This window comes from Mauremys mutica, chromosome 4 (genome assembly GCF_020497125.1).
Source record: "Mauremys mutica isolate MM-2020 ecotype Southern chromosome 4, ASM2049712v1, whole genome shotgun sequence".
In the NCBI taxonomy this organism is placed as follows: domain Eukaryota; kingdom Metazoa; phylum Chordata; order Testudines; family Geoemydidae; genus Mauremys; species Mauremys mutica.
Window position 1 is genome coordinate 87,932,820 of NC_059075.1, and position 18,377 is coordinate 87,951,196.

Here is an 18,377-nt window from a genome sequence, read left to right on the forward strand (position 1 = left end):
ATTTTAATGGTATGTATATTATATATGACTCGTTGTATATGAGCAAGAATATATATATGTTCTTCTTTAGGTGTGCCTTGTCTATCTTTGTATAAACCACACTCCATTTTGCAGCTAAACAATGTCATTTATTATTAACGCTAAGATTTTGTCATGGATATTTTTAGTAAAAGTCAGCGACAGGTCATGAGTGTCCATTAATTTTTTTTATTGCTCATCATCTGTTGCTGACTTTTACTAAAAATATCTATGACAAAATGGGGAGCTTAGCTGTGAGGTCCCCACACCACCCATGGTGCCTCAGCATACCCAGGAGGCCCCTCGCAACTCCCGGCTGCTGTGGGCTGAAGTCACAGAGGTCTCTGGAAATCACAGATTCCGTGACTTCCACGCCTTACTTATTATGCATTCCATGGTTTGGAAGGTTTGGTTGACCAGAAATTGTCTATTGAAAATATCTATCTTGCTTTTTAAGTTCATCACTTAATATAAAGTACCAGCTTACTTTGCAACAGTTGTCCTTTTAATGCTACGTAGCTTCTCTGCTAAACTTACTGTACACTACGTGTTCAGTGCTCTAGCCAGAATTTGGCTCTAATATACATAGTTTTTAGCAATGGAGGGAAAAATAACCTAAACTCAAGGCAGTGACAGTCTCTTGTAGCAACATAGCTCTAATCCCAACTGCGACTTCTATATATTTTTGCAGTGCATATGCTAAATAAAAATAACAGGCTATACAGAACGATAAAGCAGCAATAAAAATAGGGAACATTATTTTTCAGTACAGATTTTGTATCAATATTTTTGTTTATACAATGTACAAATCAACTATTTTAATTTCAATGTAACCTAATCTTGTGTGTGTATTTAAAAAAAAAAAGGCTGGAAAGATGGAGGAAATGAAAAGCTAGACAAAAATGGAAGCCCATCTTATTAGCTGGTTTTGTTTTAATGTATGACAATATTACCTATATGTTCTCACATTAGTCTTCATTATTTTGTAGTCAGCATTTTGCTCTCTCATGGGAAGATGACTCTGTTAATTATGCAATCTATTCTTTTTCGGTTGGCCTTGTCACTTTTTTCCCATGGTTTTAGTAGTAGTATGATTGCAAAATAAATTTAAAAAATATCCTAAGAGATGTGTGTGATTTACTTTAGATATGTTCTGAACCACATTAAAAAAACAAAAACAAATTAAAGACATATTAATCTAGTTCAGATTATGCTTTCTGAGATTTAGCTTGTTTTTTTTCCCTCTCACTACTCTTTGGGTCAGCACCAGAAAGTGTCTCTTGTTTCTGTTAGGTCAAGAGCAGCACTAATTTTCTCCTATTCTTCTGAATTCTGCTGTACACGTTTTAATGTCCAGTACAGCTAAGTAGCTCCTATATAGCTTTCAACTTGTATAGCTTGCTGTATAAAGCAGAGGTGGGCAAAATTTTTGGCCCGAGGACCACATCTGGGTATGGCAATTGTATGGCGGGCCATGCATGCTCACAAAATTGGAGCTTGGGATGCAGGAGGGAGTAAGAGCTCCGGCTGGGGGTGAGGGCTCTGGGGTGGGGCTGAGGATGAGGCGTTGGGGTGCAGGAGGGTCCTCCAGGCTGGGACTGAGAGGTTTGGGGGGCAGGAGGGGGATAAGGATTGGGGTGTGGGGTGGGGTACAGGAGGGGGTCAGGGGTGCAAGCTCTGGGCTTGCCTCAAGCAGCTCCTAGAAGCAGCAGCATGTGCCACCTCGGCTCCTCTACGTGCCCCCCGTCCGCAGGTGCCGCCCCTGCAGCTTCCATTGGCCATGGTTCCCAACCAATGGGAGCTGTGGGGGCGGCGCTTGGGGAAGGGGCAGCGTGCAGAGCCCCCTGGCTGCCCATATGCATAAGAGCCAGAGGGAAGACATGCTGCTGCTTCCAGGAGCTGTACGGAGTGGGGCAAGCCCCCAACCCCACTCCCCGGCTGGAGCGCCAGAGCAGGGCAAGCTCCAGACCCTGCTCCCTGGTGGGAGCTTAAGGACCAGATTAAAATTTCTGGAGGGCCAGATGCGGTCCCTGGGGCCGTAATTTGCTCACCCCAGTATAAAGTGTACTCAGTTAAAGGTCTTTTTAAATTCCTATTTGACTGATTCTGCCATTGTAACTCATGTTGAGTGTAGTACCTTACTTTGCAAGCAGTACCTCTGAAATTATTTTATAATACTCCCAATGGACCTGAGTGTGCCACCCTTACATTACAAATAGTACCTTACTTTATGAGGAGTCCCACTGATGCCACAGAAATCAGGGGAATGCTCACAAAGTAAGGTACTCTTCAAACAAGAAGTTGCAGAATTTGACCTTATGTTACTCAATCAGGCAAAAGGCGGGGTTGTTATAGTGGAGGAAACAAAACTATATATAATATACTATAGTCAATATGCATTTTTTCAGTACCTATTTAAGTAATTAACATAGGCATAATTATAGGGAAGTCAAAGAGACAGCTGTCTGCTCCTTCCAATCACCCAAAGTTTCAGCTTTGGAAGGATAACAATTGTTTTCCTCAGAATCATCAACACCATGAGCCAGGCCCAAAAATCATGGGCTTGGCTTAAAAATCTGTTTAAGAAAAAAACCCACCAAACAAACACTGAGTTTAGGATTCTTTTTATTTGGTTTCCAGTTTGAGTCTGTAAAGTTCATGCTTTCAAACTTTTTTCTTTTTTCAGAGTAGCAGCCGTGTTAGTCTGTATATGCAAAAAGAACAGGAGTACTTGTGGCACCTTAGAGACTAACAAATGAAGGCCAGAAACTCACTTTAAAACAGGGCTCCACTAAGTTTTAAGTGATGAATAAATCTTAAATGGTCCCTTTCTGATAGGTTGTTTACCCACACATTCCATGAAAGGATTACTATGGATTTGAGAAGCCAATTAATCACCCTGTTTGCACCTGGAGGATGGGCCAGAGATAAAGCCTAGCTTGGGAGAGGGGGGGGGGGAGAGCTTTTTTCCATAAAGAACTGGGTGAGCCCAGGTGGAGAGTGGAGACCCAGGGGAGAGGTGGGAAAGAGGTCCCTCTCTCTGGGAAGCAGCGTAAAACAGCTGAGAATTAGAGAAAAGCAGACGGTCTTCTCCGGGAATAAGGTGGAAGCCTGACTTGAGACAGGGACCTAAGGAGTTATAGCTTGCTTGACCCCCTGAGTGAGGAAAGGAGTGTTCCCAGCCGCTGGGCTGTGTGGGGTTGACTGAGGCAGAGAAGCCTGTGGCTAGACAAGAGGACCGTCTAGTGCAGCAGAGGCATGCCTGTTACAAGGTGGCTGCCAGCTGGGCTGAATGTTTGGTTTTGCATACATTTGTGTTGAACTTTGGTAAAGGATTCTGTCCCCAGAAGGGATGGAACTCTGTAAAGTAGTCTGGACAGTCCTGCATATGGAGCAGGGCAAAGGACAGTGGGGGAGAACTGAGGCAAGGGGGCTGTGATGCCATATCCAGCCAGGAGAGGGTGTGTTGAGGCAGCAAATACAGGAGTTAATCTTGCAATATGTATATGTTGAGAAATATAATGTTTTTACTGTTACTCTTTCTGACTACAACTACACTTCAAATTTCCATATGGTCCAAAGATCTTAATATATTGAACATCTCCCAGAGCCCGTTTGTGTGTGATTTTGAAAAATTTGAACTATGAAAGGAAAACATGACACCATCACCAGCTGTTCAGGGCAAGAGATGACTTCCAACATGAAACCTAGATTTGAAGAGCAATGCCTAATTTAAATAACATTGCTAAATGAGAAGATGCTCTCAGGTTGCTTCACATGGACTAAAAAAGACTCTTTTTTGATTTTTGGTTTGCAAAAACACCTCATTTGCTACTTTTAGTTTTTGCAAACCAAGAGATATTTAGTATCAACTTTCTGTTTTATCTGAACCATGAATGTTTGGCGGGGGTTCAGTTCTGGTTCATCTCTTAATCCAATGGTTGAATCAGACATATAACTTACCCTTTCTATGGTGTCCTTTTATAGATAATCAGTTCTGCAGTTGCATAAACCTTTTGTGCTTAACAGCTATCCATGAGTTCAGAAAAGCATTAAGCAGTTGAGTTTACATCAGTACTGATAAAGATCAGTAGTTAAACAATGGATTATGTCTCAGTAACAGCACAGTGGAGAGGTTATTTTTTATGAAAGCAACGGTTTTATTGTATGTGTAAAACAGAACCCACAGTACTGAACATCCAGCAGGGTGAGATGTGGTTCATTTCAGGTCTCCTAGCACTCTTTTTACTATATTAGACAATAAGTCCACTGTAGAATTTAGAACCATGTATGGAACATATTATAACAAACAAAATAAATGTTGTAGCAAGATTCAGAATTTTGTAATTCTCCAAAACCTTTACTCCAGGGAAGTAAAGGGACCCCTCAGGGGGTCGTGAGGTTATTACATGGGGGTCGTGAGTTGTCAGCTTCCAACCCAAACCCAGTTTGCCTCCAGCATTTATAATGGTGTTAAATATATTAAAAAGTTATTTTAATTTATAAGGGGGGGGGGTCACACTCAGAGGTTTGCTATGTGAAAGGGGTTACCAGTACAAAAGTTTGAGAACCACTGCTTTACTCTCTCTGTCTGCTACTTTTGTGCTTTTGGGAGGTGGTGGTTGTTATTTTGTAACCTACTGGATTCTGTAAATGGCTTTTCAGGGATCCAGAACTACTTAAGTTGGTGGTATCTGGTATTAGAAGATTTTACCAGGTATTTTGAAGGGATGCTTGCAGTGCTGCAGAGCCTAATGAAACTAGTATTTCTATTTATCATAAGAGAAAGTTGACAGAAATACACACACAACTTCAAGTTCTGTAATTCCCACAATCAGGGGCAGCTCCAGGCCCCAGCACATCAAGCGCGTGCTTGGGGCGGCAAGCCGCGGGGGGCGCTCTGCCAGCGCCGCAAGGGCAGCAGGCAGGCTGCCTTCCGTGGCATGCCTGCGGAGGGTCCGCTGGTCCCGTGGCTTCGGCGGACCTCCTGCGGCTTCGGCGGACCGTCCGCAGGCAAGCCACGGAAGGCAGCCTGCCTGCCGTGCTTGGGGCGGCAAAATTCCTAGAGCCGCCTCTGCCAACAATTAATAACCTAAATTACTTCAATCATGTGAACTTATCAAGAAAATCTCCTGTATGCCAATGCACATTAAAACAGAAGTGGGGTTTTGGCCACGTCTGATGCTGGTACAGCATATCTTACTTTTGCAGTGGAGTGGTCAAGCTGAGGGGTGGTGAACTCCATATGTGTGTATTCAAATCCATGTTTCTTTTTTCCCAGAGGATTTTGTGGGTGGCTTCATTGTTAGAGTTCTAGCTTTTGGAGCATCTGGTGTGACACCAGAAAAGGCTATCCTTCCTGAGGGAAATAAAATATAAAAATAAAAAAAATGACTTCCAGTGGTGGCGTGGAAAGCCAAGTTCCTTATAGTGGGATCAGGGTATAATCATAAAAGGAGGAAGTTATGAAAGACTTGAAAATTACAAATAAAAACACTTAATTAAACCAAACCCTCGCATGGAGACTAGTAGAGCAATGGTGGCTTTTTACAGCAGATGGTTTTTATTCTTTTTTGAGGAAGATAAAATATGATGTTTATCCACTGCTGTAATTGTTCCTCAAATACAACTTTACTCACCATCAGCTGTTCCAAAATTCTATGGGAGACTACAGTCCCAGTTCTGCTTTTGTTAGTGTTTTTCCAGACTTCCATCAGTGTAACTAAGATGAGATTCTAGCCTGACTTTTCAGAGGCATACCATCATAATGCTCCCCAGAAGACAGGGAAAATAACCCTGTAATTTTCACAAATTTGGGCTCATTCTTGCAAACACTTAGAGTAATTTTCCCCATGTTCCTACGCTTGTGCATATGGTTATTCACATCTCTAAGTGTTTGCATTATAGGGTCCTAAAATGACAATGTTTCTTGCAATTGTTACCATTCTTTGTCTTTTTCCCCTGGCTCTTTGAAAGAATAAAATATCTTTATTGTTGGGAAAAGGAGTGAATAAGGTTGTCATTGGGTTTGAGTCAACTAACAGTGCTGCAACTTTCTCATACAGGAGTGTGAAAAAACACCCCCATGGGGGCAGCAAGTTGCAGCGCTGTAAAGCGCCAGTGTAAACAGTGCCCCAGCACTGGGAGCTATGTCCCTTATTGAGGTGTTTTTTCAGAGCGCCATGACCACACAAGCCATGTTAAAGCATTGCAATGGCAGCACTTTAGCATTGCCAGTGTAGGCTATCCCTAAAGTGAGTTTTTCTGCCATGTCTTTGATATTATGTGTTTGTGTAATAAAGACTGATTGGCAATGTCAGTGTTTCCCAAACATTTGAAAATTGAGTCCTTATTCTGAAGAATGAAACCAATCTTTTCTTCCACCTGCTATGTGGTGTTAAAGGCCTACACATCTTGATTTATGCATGTTTCTGTCCTACTTGCTTCCTACACTTTGGGAAATGCTTGTGAAGAACTTTGTCGTTGGCACATCCTCTCTTCTCCTTTCTTAAATGATGTGATAAGCAGTGAAATAATTGTGTGCATCAGAAGTAGTATCTGTTTAAATGAATGGTGCGGGGGGGAGACTTCATAATTCAGAGCTGCTATTTCAGGTTTTCTGAAAACTCTGGTAGATGCAGGCATCTGTTACTCATTTCATGCTTGAAGGTTTTCTTTGCAAATGTAATAGCTAAAATGTGTGTTATAATTAAACCTGAGATTCTTGAGAACAGTTGTCAGGTTTGTCCATGCCTGCCCTTCCAATTACCCCTTCACGTGCAATTCAATGCGCACATGCCTTGCACTATGCAGTATTTGTTTAATTTTTACATTTTTTTCTAATGTATAATCCTGTTTGTAACCAATTTTATTTGTTTTTCAGAATGAGATGAATGCCATAGCATCATCAGGCCTCTTCTTCAAAGATGGTAAAAAGCGCATTGATTACATCTTGGTCTATAAAAAGTCAAGTCTACAAATAGAAAAAAGAAACACTTTTGAAAAGAACCTGAGGGCAGAGGGCTTAATGTTAGAAAGAGAGGTATGTCTTCTAGTATATATTTATTCTGAGATGACCTGTAAATGACGGTGATAAACTATTAAATGTTAAGAATATTCCTAATTTATTACAAACAGACTTTCAAAATTATAAGTGCTGACCAGGATTTTAGTGCTATATGTTACCATCTAAATCAGAAAGGGACAGATTCACCACTATGTTGATCTTGTTTATATTAGCATTATTCCATTTAAATCAGTGGCGATGAACTGATGTATGGAGTAGTACAGTGGTCAGTTGGGCTCTATCTACTTAGTTTTCTTTCTCACTCTTCCAGTTGGCACAGATGGGAGCACTGTGAAGTAAAAACTGAAGTCCACCCACTAGTCAGTCCAAACAGCATTGATAGACTCAAAAAAGAGTTCCTTCCCAATTTTCTTTTACTGATTCAGATCAGGGACCTGAATATGGATCCCAGCATCCAGCTAAGTGTCTTCACCACCAGGTATTGGCTCTTCTGGGGTGATGGAATGTCTATCTCTGTTTTTTCATGAGAAACTTTGAAAGGGTAAACGTTTGAAATTTTTTAAGGGAGGAGAAAACCATTTACCACCCACTACTCTACGAGATCTACTCTACTCTGAGATGATGAGGTTAAGTCCCATCTGATTCCCCCAGAACTATTTTAACAGTATAATGAATTGGTGGCTTTGTTGGGCCAAGGATAGCAGTAAGATAAAATAGGATGTTTATCCACTGCTATAATGTTTCCCCAAATACAACCCCCAATACAACTACTCTGATAGCAGTAATAGCTCAAAATAAGTCAGAAATCCTGCTAGGAAAATGTGTTCTTGTTTTTGAATTATAGATTATAGAGCAGGAATATTTATGTACAGACTCAATTCAGAAGCAGGCTCTGCACTTTATTCTCCTCTCACTTGTGAACTTCCATTGCATTCAGTGGAATTACTAATGATTTACACCAGTTAAATGGAGACCAGAATAGGGTCTTACTTAAACAAAGTTGTTAGACTCTTTCAAGTCATTCTTGCACATATCTACACACAATCTCGGCTAATTTGACAATTAAATTAGCTAATTTTGAAATTATTGTATTTAATATTGTTACTATTTTGATCCAATCTAGCAAAACAGAAAAAAAATCTGAAAATGTCTGATATTTTCAAAACAGAACCATTATCCCCAAAAGTCTATTAACAATCAATATTTTAGAAAATTAAAGCTTTCTAAATTCAGAATTTAATTTGAATATCAGTTCATTCTCTTAACAAAATATTGTTTAAATTTGACAAGTTTAGATGCAAAACAATCATTTTGAAAGAGAAAAATCATGCAAAGCAACATAAGTCTGTAAAATGACTTAAAACAAAACTGTAAATCTTTTTAATTGTAATGTATTTATTCTTAAATTCACTTTATTTTTTCAGTCCCCTTAATATGACACCTTGCAAACTGCCACACAAAGACTGTATTAGTTAAAAGCATATATTATTGTGCCTTTCCAGTATTATGTAGATAACATTTTCTCCCTATTATCTGTGTTTTAAAGGTTGTTTGCAGTGTTGTTGTAGCCACATGAGTTGGTCCCAGGATATTAGAGGAACAAGGTGGGAAAGATAATATCTTTTATTGGGTGATGGGGAAAAAAAAATCAAGCTTTCAAGCTTAACTAGACCTGAAGAAGAGCTCTATATAAGCTCAAAAACTTGTCTTCTCCAACCACGGAAGTTGGTCCAATGAAAAATATTACCTCACCTATCTTGTCTGTCTTAAAGGTTAAGCATTGAAATGATTAATATTCCTTCAAGAATTATAGAATAAAAGTAGCATTTCCTTTTAGATATGTGTAAGAAATATTGTCATGGACCCAACTATCTATCCTCAGGCAAAATGCTCTTTGGCTTCAGCATGGTAGTTTTCAGTGAGTAAGAACTGCAGATCATGTCCACTGATAAGTGACTTCTGCCAATATTTATAAATTGGAAGCGGTTTGTCAGCATAGTGGATGAAATTCAATCCTTTCCACAACATGCTAAGACTGGATAGGAATTCACCACCAAGTAACAGGCAGTGTAGGGCATCTCTGTAACTAATCACTTTATACCAACTCTTCTGGCTCCCTGCAGTGGAATAGTGGTTCTGATCTCTTTTTGTCAGATTCACCGGACTCTCTGGGCTATCCAGATCCCCTTTTTGTGCTGAATGATATAGAGCTGGCATCAGGGCCGGTGCGAGAATGTTTTGCACCTTAGGCAAAACTTCCACCTTGCGCCCCCGCCCTGAGGTTCTCCCCCCCCCACACCCCACGGCAGCTTCCCCTCTCCACCCTGAGGCACCCCCCTTGCGGCAGCTCCCCACCCCCCACACTCCACTCCGAGGCATCCCCCCTGCCCCACCTCACCCCTACTCCACGCACGAGCACCCCGAGCATGCCGTAGGTGCTTCACTTCTCCTGCCTCCCAGGCTTGCGGCGCCTAAGGTGATTGGTGCCGCAAGCCTGGGAGGCAGGAGAAATGAAGCACCCACGGCGTGCTCGGGGAGGAGACGGGGCAGGGGTGAGCTGGGCGGGGAGTTCCCCTGCGTGCTGCCCCCTCCTTACTTACTGCAGGCGGCCCTCCCCGCGCTCCCCTGCCCCAACTCCCTCCGCCTAAATACCGGCGGCGACCGGGGTGGCCGAAGATCCAGCTGCCGTGGTCGCTGCCGAAGAAAATGGTGCCCCCCAAATCCCAGCACCCTAGGTGACCGCCTAGGTCGCCTAAATGGTTGCACCGGCCCTTGCTGACATTGGAGGGGTGAGAGTCCCATATATGCCAACTTCACAGCCGTTTTCCTCCCAAACAGAGGATGTTCTACTTTGCCATTGTGTTCGGAGCCTTCTGCAACTTGATTGTCTTGGGATGAATTTTATTCAGAGTACTGGTACTGAGAAGCTTGTTAAAACAAGGAGAAAGAAGTGAAGAGGGATAAAGAGACAAAGCATGTTAACTATGAAGGAGGGTTGATGGAATTACTTTCTAATGTCCTTCTTGCTGCTTGCATGAGACACTCAGACCTGAGGTATTCTCAGGTCTTACTCTCATTCAGTGGTGCAAGATCAGGTCCTAAGTGTATATTTAAAAAAATCAGCATAAGATTTTATAATCCTTTCACTTGAAAACAAAATGAAATAGGTAGTAGTAAAAATGATCCCCCATCCATCCATACACCATAGCAAACCATTGTCATGTCCTGAATCACAAACCCTCACTGCCCATTCCTGACCAGTACTCTGAAATAACCGAGGCAGAAACTACTACCAAAAATCTACAGTAGGTGTTACACCAGATCCAGTGCATAGGTGTCTTCTTGTGTTCATCTGTATAAATCCACTGATGATGATCTTTTGCTTGCTGTTTTAATTAGTTCTGAGGAAATGTCCAGCAGAATGAATATGATAAATGAATTTATTTACATTTCATTATTTACATTCCTTATGTAAAGTCTCATTGTCAAATTAATCACTGGCATAAATGGGTACAACTCCTGTTAACTGCATTAAGAGTTGTACCTGCTTTAACCAGGGGCTTAATTTTATCCTTTGAGTGTATTAACAGGCTTTCAAAATCCAATTGTCTGTAGTGATAGACCATTTTCAGTTCCTACTCTCTCAGTTAAAACTTGTAAAGAGGACTGAGAGGGAAGGAGGATGAAAGGCAGGTATTAAAACAAAGAAGATTGCTAACAGAAAGAACAGTAATAAAAATGTATACTCAAAATGATTTACTACCTGCTACATTGCCAATTACTTTAATATTAGTTTCTCTCCAGAGATATTGCATTGATTTAAAAAGTAATCAGAAACCAGCTGGAAAGTTTTCTGGAGTTAAACTGCAGGTGGGGGTTAAAACAGAAAAAATAAACATCTCACTTATGAATCCAAACTTCTTCTTGTTACATTTATTTTAAAAAATTGTTTAAAAATATGAATTTTAAAATAAAATAAAAATCCAAAGATGTGGAATGAGGTGCCCAGCTGCTGTTGACTTTTAATGTTAGTTTCGCATCTAACTGGCAGTTGGGCCTTTGAAAATCTTCCCCAAAATGTTTAAGAATGGACCTTGGAAGGTCCATTTCTTGGAAGAAAAGACTCACCACCACCAAAATGTTTGATCTATAAAAATGCAAGTGAATACATCTGGAGGAAAACTATCTGAAATTGAAATATTGTCCAGGAAGAAGCAATGTAGGAAGCAGTAATAATAAGAAAATAGAAAGGTAGTGATGGGAAGGCCCTCAGTCATCGAGTCCAGCCCCCTGAGCCAAAGCAGGACCAAGTAAACTGACCGTGGCAAGGGAAAGGCTGGGCTGATTGGAAAGCAGCCACAGCTGTGGCTGGCTTAATCGGGCTACAGCTGGCCTGTATAAAAGGCTGTGAGCCAAGGCCCAGGAAACACTCTCCAGTCTGGGAGGGAGCAGGGCCTGACTGCCTGCAGAAAGGGTACTGGGAGTGAAGCCAGCCTGGAGCTCCCCTGCTTCTCTGGCTCTCCCCAGCCCTGCAACTCCCCAGGCTGCAGGGCCTGGTCCAAGGCCCATGGAGGTACTGGGAGGCAGAGGAAGGCAACAGGTCTGAACCCCCTTGCCTATAATGAGTGGCTTTTACACTGCAGTCTACCCCAGGGAACGGGGGCTTAGTGATGACTGGCAGTAGCCCAGACTGAGGCAAGGTGGGGATTGGAGGGTTGGGGGTTTCCCAGAGAGGGGAGACCCATAGAGACTGGGTGGGGTATTGCCATGGGGCAGCCCCAGGGTAAAGGGCACTGGGGTCTGGGAGGGGCACAGGGCCAGCAGCAAGTGGAACACCGGCCTGCAGGGGGTGCTCCGGGAGCTGGAAAAGAGCAAATTCCCAGGACACCAGCAGGAGACGCCACAGGGGTGAGTCCCACATGGCCACAGGCAGTTAGCTCCCATGTACTATGCATAGCACTTGTGTTAATGCACTCCAGTAAATAGCCTTTTTCACAATCGCATCACATTGTTGACTCTCATTCAATTTGTGATCCACTGTAATGCCCAGATCCTTTTCAGCAGTACTACCACCTAGCCAGTCATTCTCCATTTTGTAGTTGTATATTTGATTTTTTTCCCCCTTCCTAAAGTGAAGTACTTTTTACTTTATTGAATTTCATCTTGATTTCAAACCAACTCTCAAATTTGTCAGTCATTTTAGATTCTAATCTTCGCCTCCAAAGTGCTTGCAACCCTCCCACTTGCTGTCATCTGCAGATTTGATAAGCCATGCTCTCCACTCCATTATCCAAGTCATTAATGAAAATATTTAAAAGCACCACACTCAGGACTGACCCCTGTGGGATCACACTAGATAAGATCTCCCAGTTTGACAGTGAACCTCTGTGTGTATGGTCTTTCAACCACTTCTGCACCCACCTTACAGAATTTCATCTAGACCACATTTCCTTAGTTTGCTTATGTAGGTCTGTATCAAAAGCTTTACTAAAATCAATGTCACATTTACTGCTTCCTCCATCCACTAGGCCACAGACCCTGTCAAAGAAGAAAATTAGGTTGGGGGGAGGGATAGCTCAGTGGTTTGAGCATTGGCCTACTAAAGCTAGGGTTGTGAGTTCAAATCCTTGAGGGGGCCATTTAGACAATTGGGGTAAAAAATAAAAGCTGTCTGGGGATTTGTCCTGCAGGGGGTTGGACTAGATGATCTCCTGAGGTCCCTTCCACCCCTGATACTCTATGATTTGTTCTTGACAAATCCATATTGGCTCTGCCTTGTAACTTTATTATGTTCTAGGTCCTTTCACATTGATGATTTTCTCGAGTATATATTCAGGTATTGAAGTTAGGCTGACTGGTCTATAATTCCTAGGTCCTCTGTTCCCCATTTTAAAGATTGGTACTACTTTTGCCCTTCACCAGTCTTCTGGGACCTCACCCATCTTCCATCATTTCTCAAAGATAATTGCTAACAGTTCTGAGATTGCTTCAGCGACTTCTGTTTAAGTACTTTGGATAAATTTCATCAGGCCCTGCCAAGTTGAATACATCTCGCTTATTTAAATATTCTTTAACCTATTCTTTCCCTATTTTGGTTTGCATTCCATCCCCATTGTTAATATTAATTGCATTGAGTATGAGCACCATTAACTTTTTTAGTGAAGACTGAAGCAAAATAGATGTTAAGCACCTTCATTGTCTTGATGTTTTGAGCTCTTCTTCCCTGCTAAGTAGAGAACCCACAGTTTCCTTCATCTTTCTCTTGTTCCTAATATATCTAAAGACCAACCTCTTATTGCCTTTTATATCCATTACTATAGCTCATTTTCACCTTATTCTTTCTGATTTTGTCCCTACAAGCTTGTATATTTCATATTCCTCTTTAGCAATTTGTCAGTTTCCATTTTTTGTAGGATTCCTTTTTGATTTTCAGATCATTAAAACGCTCCTGATGGAGCCATACTGGCATCTTATTATTCTTCCTATCTTTCCTTTGCATCAGAATAGTTTGTAGTTGTGCATTTAATATTATCTCTTGAGAAATTGCCAGCTCTCCTGAACTCCTTTATCTCTTGGGATTTCTTCCCATGGGACATTACTACAAGTCCTCTGAGTTTGTCTTTTTGTGAAGTCCGTTCTTATTTTGCTGCTCACACTCCTTCATTTCCTTAGAATCATGAAATCTATCATGTAAAAAGTGACAGAGTCCTGTGGCACCTTATAGACTTACAGACATATTGGAGCATAAGCTTTCGTGGGTGAATACTCACTTCGTCAGACGCATGAAATCTATCATAATCACTCTCACCCAAATTGCCTTTAACCTTCAGATCAGTGTAAAATGGCTGCACCCCTGATTACTTCCTCTGCAATCTAAAACAAAACATTTTCCCCAATACATTCCAAGAACTTATTGGAAATGTTGTGTTTTGCCATATTACTCTTCCGATTAAAGTCCCCATTACTACTAGATCTTGTGGTTTGGATATTTATTTGTTCATCATACAATGCTCAAGATCCTTGAAGATTTTGCAAATCAGTAAATTCAGCAAATTAGATGTAATTCTACAGTGTTGATTATGATTTGGGGGAAAATTGAAATCTATAAAGGCACAAAACAGACATATTTGTTGTCTTCCCTTAGCAGGCCCAGCACCAGACTATACCCTTGTTACCGCACCCATCTCCCCTACTTAGGCTTGTCATCTTAGGAAGAAGGACTTATGGCCTGCTGACACCATCCTTGGGCAGATGGTAGATACATTCTCCACACTAGTTTCTTCAAGTGGGAGCCACCCATCATAGCCTCTGTGATGCCAATCCAGAATAGTCGTGGGGGAGGGATTTAAATTTTTCATTTACTCACTCCGGCAGAAAGCTGAAGAAAACCACCTCCTACTGCTGTTGGCTCCCAGAGATATGGAATAGAGCCTTGTCCTAAAGCCCCTTATGAATGGTTACTAGGGGTAGGTCTATACTTACCTGCCGGGTCAATGCGTAGCATTCGACTTCTCGGAGTTCGAACTATCTAGACGTGATAGTTCGAACTCCGAATGCGGTCCCGTCGACTCTGGAACTCCACCACCGTTCGCGGTGGTGGCGGAGTCGACGGGGGAGCCGCGGACTTCGATCCCGCAGCGTCTGGACAGGTAAGAAGTTCGAACTAAGGTAGTTCGACCCCCCACCGTAGTGTAGACCAGGCCTAGGTTACTCTAAGTGCTTTGAGAAAGTAAGTTACACTAACTTTCTTCTGCCTGTCTCAGAAACAGTTCATAAAACTGAGTCACTTCCTCTAGGAAAATGAATCACAATGACTTCCGTTGATCATACTGAGCCCATGGAGTAGGCTCAGACAGTCTGATTCAGAAGAAATGGAAGGCGACTTCCGTCTTTCAACTACCACTATATTGCAATTTTGAAAATGAAATTTGAAATGCACCTAAAATGAAGTTGTCTCTCAATGACTGTGAGCAACAAGATAATGTAAAAAAAAAGAGTGCTCTACTTTGAAGAACACTTTAGACGTGAAAACTTTCATACTAAAACACTGCATGTTTCTGGGAACTCTGCAGACTCCAAAAATAGTAACATTGAGTGTGTTTAATTACGTAATGAATATTTCATACGGGACATCATGCAACGTATGGCTTTTGAACTTTCTGTTTTATTATATTGCTTACTTGTTGCTTATAATTTATAATACATGTAAAAAGGCTAGCACATAGGGTGAAATCTTGACTCCATTGAAGTCAATGCAAAACTCCTATTGACTTCATTGTGATCAGAATTTCACCCCAAGAATGGTACAAGAGTGTAAGGATGGATTTAAAAAAAAATCTATCTATCGTTCTTTGGAATAGTGTTCCAAAGGCAGTGGTGGAAGCCCTATCTTTAAAGATATTCATAATAAGACTATAAATATAAAACACTAATAAATAGCAGTCTGTATGGTCAGTGGAATAGACTAGAAGATGTCTTTGATTGTTCTCATCTCTATATCTCATTGCAACTGCAGTGCACATATCATGTACTATTCTTTACTTAGGACTCTAGATGATACCATAGACTTTAGTGGGAGCAAAGCGCACACCTCTGAGAGCAGAAGTTGGTCCATAGGCATGTTTTCAGAAACCAGGCTGCCACATGGTACTCAACTGTTAATATATATTTATTTTATCACCCATTGCAGCCAGCTATTACGAGCACCGACATAATGTTTGTTAAAATTCACTGTCCATGGGATACGTTGTGCAAATATGCAGAAAGAATGAACATAAGGATGCCTTTCAGGTATTGTGGTAACTATTTTCTTTTTAATACTTTGATTTTTATGCTTTATATTTAACTGGTTTTACTCATTTATTAAGGTAACATGGAGTCCCCTCCTATTGTTCAGACTGAACAAAACAAGCATCCTGCTGCATTATAACTAAATTCCTCTCTTCTGATCTCTTCAGAAACAATATTTTTAAGGACAATTTTGGGGGTAAAAACATGGCTGATAGAGACCACTGTATTTTCACATGTACCTACAGTAACTGTATTGAAAGCTTACTTTCTTAACAATCTCACATATCCCTGAAGAACTTACTGCTCAAAGTGAAGCACGCACATTTTGCAAGACCTTTTATGAAGGTCCTTTTCATGGTCTCAAAAGATCTGTGGTTTGTGGTTTTAGGCTTAGGAGCACGGAATCTTCTTCTGAATGATGGATCACAGCCAGAGCTTGACTGGAATTATATCCAAAGGCAAGGGAAGTTAGAGTCAACTAATATTCACTCTTTCAGAGATAAAACCCTGACATTCTGGAGAAAGCCAGAGCCCTTGTGTTCCTGGAATTTTCTTCACTTCCTGTTTCCAGATTGATGATCTTCAGTCTCCTTATTTATTTAGATCTATACAAATGCTAAAAGGCAGCCTGTCCATACATTCTAAACACTTTTTTTAACTTAAAAATTACAACATAAATGTATTCTTGCAGTACATACAGAAATAGGTTATTTTTAATTTTATCTCCAGGAAACCAGTAGATGTAATATTCAATTCCCACACTCTTGCAACAATTCCCCATGCTTATAATTTCCCATCATTTTTAAATACCTGGAGTGGGGGGAAGATGACCCTTGTAGTGTGTGCTGAAACTCACTGGATCTGGGATACATCAGGCCAAGGTGGGCAATCAAATTCCAAAGTGAGAGTGCCTCACTGAGAATGCCCTTACAACAGCTCCTTGTCACTTACATTAGTGGGGCTGTCACTCGAGTGCCTCTGCTGATTTCAACTATGACAGTATGGCATGGGGAGAGAGAGAGACAGAATCCTTCATGTAAATAGGTCCTAGACAAGAGCAGTCTATGCTGAGGTAGCACAACTGTTTTGGAACAAGTGCAGAAGCATGAGGCTTCTACACAAATAGCCCTGGTCTCCAAATGATCCCCTGAGTTCCACAGGGCTGGGGGGTGGGTTCAGCAGTCTGTTTTTGGAGAGCAATCCCACTGCTGACAATCAAGGAGAAACTCTCTGAGGGGATTCTCAGTTTTCCTCCCCCTGAGCAAGTTTTATCATATGGGAGAGACATCTGCCCTGGGATTCTAACTGAAGATTGGAATTCATTTACACAGTTCACCAGTTATTTGTTGCTGTCTTACCTTGTGATTGATGGGGAATATCACTGAATTTCCCAGTCAGCTGCTGCAAACCTTACACATGGATTCCATATTTCGCTTATTACGATGTTCTTTGGGGCTTAGAGAATGTGAATTTATTCCGTGTCTAGTCTTGATGAATCCACACCTATTCTTGCACAAAGATAGGGATGTTCTGGATATTCTTTAATTTGTTAGAGATGCTGACTGTAAGTTTCACCAGCAACTTGTTTCAGCTTTGTGCCAGATAACTGGTGTTTACTTCAGCAAGATGGGTAAAAAGCTCTTGGTAAAAGTATAATAAAATGGGCTCTTAGAGCTAGTCAGCTGCCTATCTGTCTTGTCATGGGGGCGTGATGCAGCCTAGTGGTTTGATTAGAGGGGTGACAGTTTGGCATTCTAATCCTGGTTCTGTTTGACTCCTGCTGCTGCATTGGCAAAACTACATGAGCCTGTTTTAATTGTCTTTACTAAATTGTGGAAGCAAAATACCCAATTTGCTTGTGCAAGCTGAGGTTATGTATGTAAATTCAAGTCCATTCCCTTTTTTTAAATTTAAATCAAGACTTTATTAGGTGAGATTCTGACCTCACTGAAGTCAATTGTCTGAAATGTGAGCAAGATTTCCATGTTTAAAAAAAAAAAAAAAAAAAAAGGAGAGAGATGATATTTTTTCCTAGCTGACAGGAATGTTGAGATCAAATTGGCTAATGTCTTTGGAGCACTTTTAGGATGAAAAGTGCAAGTTTTCCAAGTTGTTATAATGCTAATTTAGGCTCAACACTCTGAAATATTTGAACAACCACCATCAAAAAACAAACAAAAAAGAAACAGTGCTTTTTTTTTTTATTATTTGAGAGCAAAATTGAATAGTTGTCTGCTAGCTCTGACCTTGTCAGCAAGTGAGCCATCAACCAAACGCAGAGGAGAGTGAATCAGTGACAGGGAGTGATTAATGCTCTCATTAGCAGTTCTGTAAACAACCCAGCCTTCTCATAACCGCTTATTTATTTCAATGAAAAACAAATTAATAAAAGAAGAGCATGGGAACTGATTAGTGTTTTATAGAAGGAATCATAGCTGGCATTCTACTCTGCCTTTGAAGTGTGATAGCTAGAACGGGAATTATATACTGCACGCAATACAGCATAAAAATAAACCACTACGTGACTAGTCCTGCAGCTTGG

General features: G+C 41.1%; 1 protein-coding gene and 1 long non-coding RNA gene across 5 annotated transcripts in view; one reads left to right on the plus strand and one right to left on the minus strand.

Moving 5' to 3' along the window:
- Positions 1-18,377, plus strand: part of ANO3 (anoctamin 3) — a 370,397-nt gene that overhangs the window by 259,003 nt on the left and 93,017 nt on the right. For all 4 annotated transcript variants that reach the window (XM_045016234.1, XM_045016231.1, XM_045016232.1 and 1 more), the window contains exons 5-6: positions 6,902-7,060; positions 15,735-15,835. In XM_045016234.1, the coding sequence (XP_044872169.1) occupies positions 6,902-7,060; positions 15,735-15,835 (260 nt within the window). The remainder of the gene's footprint in view (positions 1-6,901; positions 7,061-15,734; positions 15,836-18,377) is intronic.
- The window catches only part of LOC123370054, a 99,169-nt gene that overhangs the window by 69,931 nt on the left and 10,861 nt on the right, over positions 1-18,377 (minus strand). The window contains exon 3 of the long non-coding RNA XR_006579255.1: positions 5,222-5,377. This is a non-coding gene — a long non-coding RNA (uncharacterized LOC123370054). The remainder of the gene's footprint in view (positions 1-5,221; positions 5,378-18,377) is intronic.